The sequence below is a fragment of the Vombatus ursinus genome, unplaced genomic scaffold (genome assembly GCF_900497805.2).
Source record: "Vombatus ursinus unplaced genomic scaffold, bare-nosed wombat genome assembly UNPS02014832.1, whole genome shotgun sequence".
Lineage (NCBI taxonomy): Eukaryota > Metazoa > Chordata > Mammalia > Diprotodontia > Vombatidae > Vombatus > Vombatus ursinus.
The window spans coordinates 74,453,573-74,458,295 of record NW_020954610.1 but is presented as its reverse complement, the minus strand read 5'-3'; the positions used below and the strand labels follow the sequence as shown (position 1 = coordinate 74,458,295).

The 4,723-nt window shown below is 36.8% G+C and overlaps 1 protein-coding gene across 1 annotated transcript in view; it reads left to right on the top strand.

Moving 5' to 3' along the window:
• The window catches only part of LOC114025798 (ankyrin repeat and SAM domain-containing protein 6-like), a 78,111-nt gene extending 75,876 nt beyond the window's left edge, over positions 1-2,235 (top strand). Inside the window, exon 16 of the mRNA XM_027839327.1 lies at positions 1,332-2,235. Within this exon, the coding sequence (XP_027695128.1) occupies positions 1,332-1,381 (50 nt within the window). The 3' untranslated portion in view covers positions 1,382-2,235. The remainder of the gene's footprint in view (positions 1-1,331) is intronic.
• Positions 2,236-4,723: the final 2,488 nt, after the last annotated feature.

Sequence of the window (4,723 nt, the reverse complement as noted above, 5' to 3'; positions counted from 1 at the left end):
TTTCTTTCTTTCTTTCTTTCTTTCTTTCTTTCTTTCTTTCTTTCTTTTCTGCCTCTCAGAAGTCTTTGGGGCATAATGCTTGTTTTTTCCCTTGGTCCCAATAATTGAGTTTTTTGCATGTAGCCTTTGGATAAATAAGGTGTCAGTGTAGTTCTATCTATAATCTTTAGTAATCTTTGTGAATTACTGATATCTTCCTTTAAAATGACCATTTCCTTACCTTTTTGGAAGGAGTGTGGAGTGAGACAAGAAGGAGTGATGAGGGGAAGATGCACTTAAATAAAAACCTCTCCCCAAACCCAGAAGTGTCTTATGTGACAGTTTCCAGGACTCATAAGGTTTTTGGAAGATTATACAAACTTTGTAAGATTGAGGAATATGGAACTCTTCCAATTTGTACAAAACATACATTTTTTCTTCTAGCTTGTAAACTGTTTGTTTTGGTAAGGAAAACTGGTATCACTTGGTGAAGTCCAAGCCTCAAAGTATATTCTAGGACAGGATCTCCTTGAATTCAGAGTGAAAAAATGGTAACAAGGAAAATGTCTTCTGGTCTTAGATGTAATGTTCAAGAGTAAAAAATCCTTAAATTATTAATAAGCTCTTATTATTTTTTAAAATGGAGAGTTGACTTCAGAGTCAGAAAGACCTGGGTTCAAGTCCTGCTTCTGCCACATACAAGCTGTGTGTGAACCTGGGCAAAATACCTAATTTTTCAGTGGTTCAGGCAATTTTCTAAGACTGTGTTGCAGAGCTGGGGATGATCTATCTGTCTTGGTAAAGAAAGTTCCTCATTGGGAACTCTCTGTACTGATGCAGTCACAGGTCCTAAATAAATTGTTTAACAAATCAGTTTTTCAGTATAGTTTTTGAATGAATAGTTAATACATTAGAGTTTTTGTTGGTGTGAACCTGAGATTTCACTGGTGTTGGGAACTGCTTCCATTGATAAAAATGGGCAACTCATCTGTAACTTGTAGTCTTAGTTCTCTGGAGTACTGACAGTTTAAGTGACTTGTCTGTGGTCATATAACTAGTATATGTCAAAGGCAGTACCTGAATCCAGTTGGTATGAGATGTGATACACATTTTTTTAGGAAAAAAAACTATCACTGTTACAGTATAATTTATATACTTGTATTTAGTAAGAAAAACACTAATTTTCCCAAATTTTAAAATATTTTCTTTTACTTATACAGTAAGTGTATAACATTGGTTGGGTCTGGAAACTGTGTGGGTGGGTAAACTACCATATTTTAGATAATAACTCTGAAATGCCATATTTTTTATGAATTTTAAAATGTCTCTCTTTTTCTCTCTCCCATCTGTAGCCACCACATGTTGGGTAAGGCAAGAAGAACCAGTCTCTAACAAGAGGTAGCAGCAGCGCTGATGTCCCTAAAGCTTGGGAGATGGGTTGTCATTATACAGAACACCATTTTCCAGATATGGCTAAACTGTGCTCCTAATGCTGCTAAAATTCCATGCATTCAGCCAAGAGGAAACAGCAACAGTTGTTTAAAGAAGAAAAAAAAGAAGTCTCCCTTTTACTTGCTGCATGGATAGGAAGAAGAGAAACTGGCAAGAAGAGCCCACTTGTATGTTTCTTTCCTAGACCAAAAGAAAGAAGAGCATCTCCAAAAGACAAAACTGGATAAGTAGAAAGCAAGTGATGGGAGAAGGTGAATACATGTCTAAAAAGCATATTTATAAATTAATGTAAGTTCTGAAGAATAATGCATATTCATAACATAATTAAGCATCCATTAGTAACTATCGAATAGGCTTAAAGATTTAGTCGACGTATCAATAGACATACAGTTACACTGAGCAAACCATGTTTAATTTGAAATCAACAATCATTTATTAAGCACTTAGTATTTGCCAGACACTGTGGAAAATGGTTCCTCTTCTCAATCTACTTGGAGGGAGACAAGGCTAACACACATAAAGGAGTGAAGAGTATGAAGAGAATATATGAATAAAGGCTACATCAAGTTGGGGTGGGGGCTGGACCTGTGATTTCATTTGTGTAGAGATTCCAGGTGTGAAACTTCCTTCTATCAGTCCCTGTCTGCAACTTCTCTGCAATTTAGAGACTTAGAAAATTGTCTAGAGCAGAAGTGTCAAATACTCTCAAGAACCATTGGAACCAGATCAAAATATAATTAGGAAATATTCAACAGAACAATAAAAATGTAATAGAACATAATGTTAATATGTGGTTTTCTAAGTGCTGCTGGAACTAGATTAAAATATAATTGGGAAATATTTAACAGAATAAATAAAAATACAATAGAACATAATGTTAATAATGTGGCTTTCTCAGTCGATATGTGACCTGTAGGGATCTTTATGTATGGCCATTTCTACTTGAGTTTCACTCCACTGGCCTGGAGCACTAAGCAGTGAAATGTCTTGGTTGGGGTCACACAGACAGTATGTGTAAACAGTCGGCAAACTGCCACCCGTATTCAGAGAATGGAGGAATTAACAAGAGGTCTGTATCAAAAATGATTCAAAGATTTTAAGCCTGAATGTCTGGGGAAATGGTAGTGCCACAGAAAAACAAGTGGGGAATGAATGAGAAAAGCATTTATTAAATGCTTACTGTGTGCTGCACACAATAAGCATGTTCAGTTTTGAAAAGTTAGTTCAGTTAGCAGTCGGAAGGAATGTTCAGTTTTCTATACCTCCAGATAAATTGTAAACAAGTAAAGTTCAGTTTTGGATATGATAAGTTGGAAATGACAAGGTATCTGAGTGGAACTGACCTATGGGGGGAAATACAAGGCAGAAATCCAAGTGACCATTGAGGACTAAAATTAGATTTAAGTGCCAGAATAGAGGTGATAGTAGAAGCCATGGGAATAAATGAGCTTTTTAAAAAAAGATAGTACAAAAAGAGAAAAGCAGAGGTTCACAGATTGAGCTTCCTTATGGAGCAGAAACATAAAAAATAAAGGACATCCATTCTCTTCCTTTCCTCCCACTATCTTCACTACAAAAGCATTCTTACTCTGAGAACAAAACAACAGCCTTGAGCAACCCTTGACTGGGTTACTCAAATTAGAGAAAGTTTCTCTATGTTTTCCGCAACATCTTTTTATATACATACATATACAGACAGACGTGTGTGTGTGTGTGTGTGTGTGTATGGATTCCCTCTTCAAATATTAAATATTTGGCTTACATTTACATAAAATTAGGGGAAAAGGATACACAATGGTATAGTGAACACTGTATTTTGAGTCAGAAGCTATGGGTTAGTATCTCTCTTCTGCCTCTTACTATGATACTGAACAAGTTACTTAATTTCTTGAAGCCTCTGTTTCTTTATCTATAAAATGGAGAGAGCATTACTTGTACTACCTACTGCAAGGCTGGGAGGAAAGTGTTCTACAAATTGAAGAGGAGCATTCAGTGGTAGAAGAACTACAAGAAGAGTGTAGTGTTACACAATGATCCAAGAAAGGAGATGGCTCTAACTAAGAAGGCTGTTCAACAAAGCCAAAAGCAGCTTAGACATCTAGGAGAATAAAGATGGAGAAAAGTCCACTTGACTTGGTCTTCTGGTGACCTCAAGAAAACAGTTTTAATAGAGTAGCAGAGATGGAAGCTAGATTGCAGGAAGTTACTGAAGTGGAAATGGAGGCACAGCAAGCCTAGATGACTTATTTGGAATATTCAGCAGTAAAGAGGAGAGCAATTATTGTAGCACAGTAGTTGCTTAATAAATAACTGCTGATTGATAAATTCATAAAATGGCTACCAGAATAATGAGAAGACCTAAAATCATGCCAGAAAAATATTACCTGAAAGTAATGGGTATGTTTAGCAGAAAGAAGACTTAGTAGGGACAGGATAACAGTTGACCATGGGCCATAATTTAACTGTCTGAACCTTAATTTCCTCAATTGTAAACTGTACAGACTATATAATCACTAAGGGCCCTTCTAGCTCCAAATCTATGACTATAGATAGATATTTGAAATGGCGTGATATGGGAAGGGGATTAGGTTTGTTCTGAACACTCATAAGGTAAACTACAGGAAGTGGCAGAGAGGAAGAATTTAGCTTAATCATAGAAAGAACATACCAATGAGCTGCTTTGTGAAGCAGCCAATTCCCCAAATCTTTGGAGGGCTTTAAGTAGAAGTTTGTGACCACTTCTTAGGTACACAGGAGAGGGAACACCTCCTCATGAACTACATAACTCCTGAGATCCCTTCAAGCTTTGAGAGTTGATAGAAAGAATAGACTTCAAACTTGTTTCCTTCCTGATGGGATCCAGAATGAATGACAAATACCCCACCCCAGCCTGTCCTGAATTATTCATATGAATGGCAATTTGGCTTGTGTAACATGCCCACATCTTACTCTCCCTTGTTTTCTGTTTATCTCTACATATGTCACATTTCTACATGTCATATTCCATACTTCCATATAAGCTTAAGAGTAGGGACTGCCATTTTTTCATCTGTGTGTCCCCAGCTCCCAGCTCTGTGAATTCAACACAACAAGCATTTAATAAATGTTTGCTGAATTGGCTGGGTTCAAAGGAAGCACATCAGCTACAAATTATGATATTTAATGGTACCTGGGCTTCCATCTCCAGGCTATGAGGTAACCAGAGTCACAATGAGGAAAATCAAATCTTGGAACTGTGCCATGCTGTCCCAAGACTGTCTAGAAGGATTTTGATTTACAACTTCTCTAGATC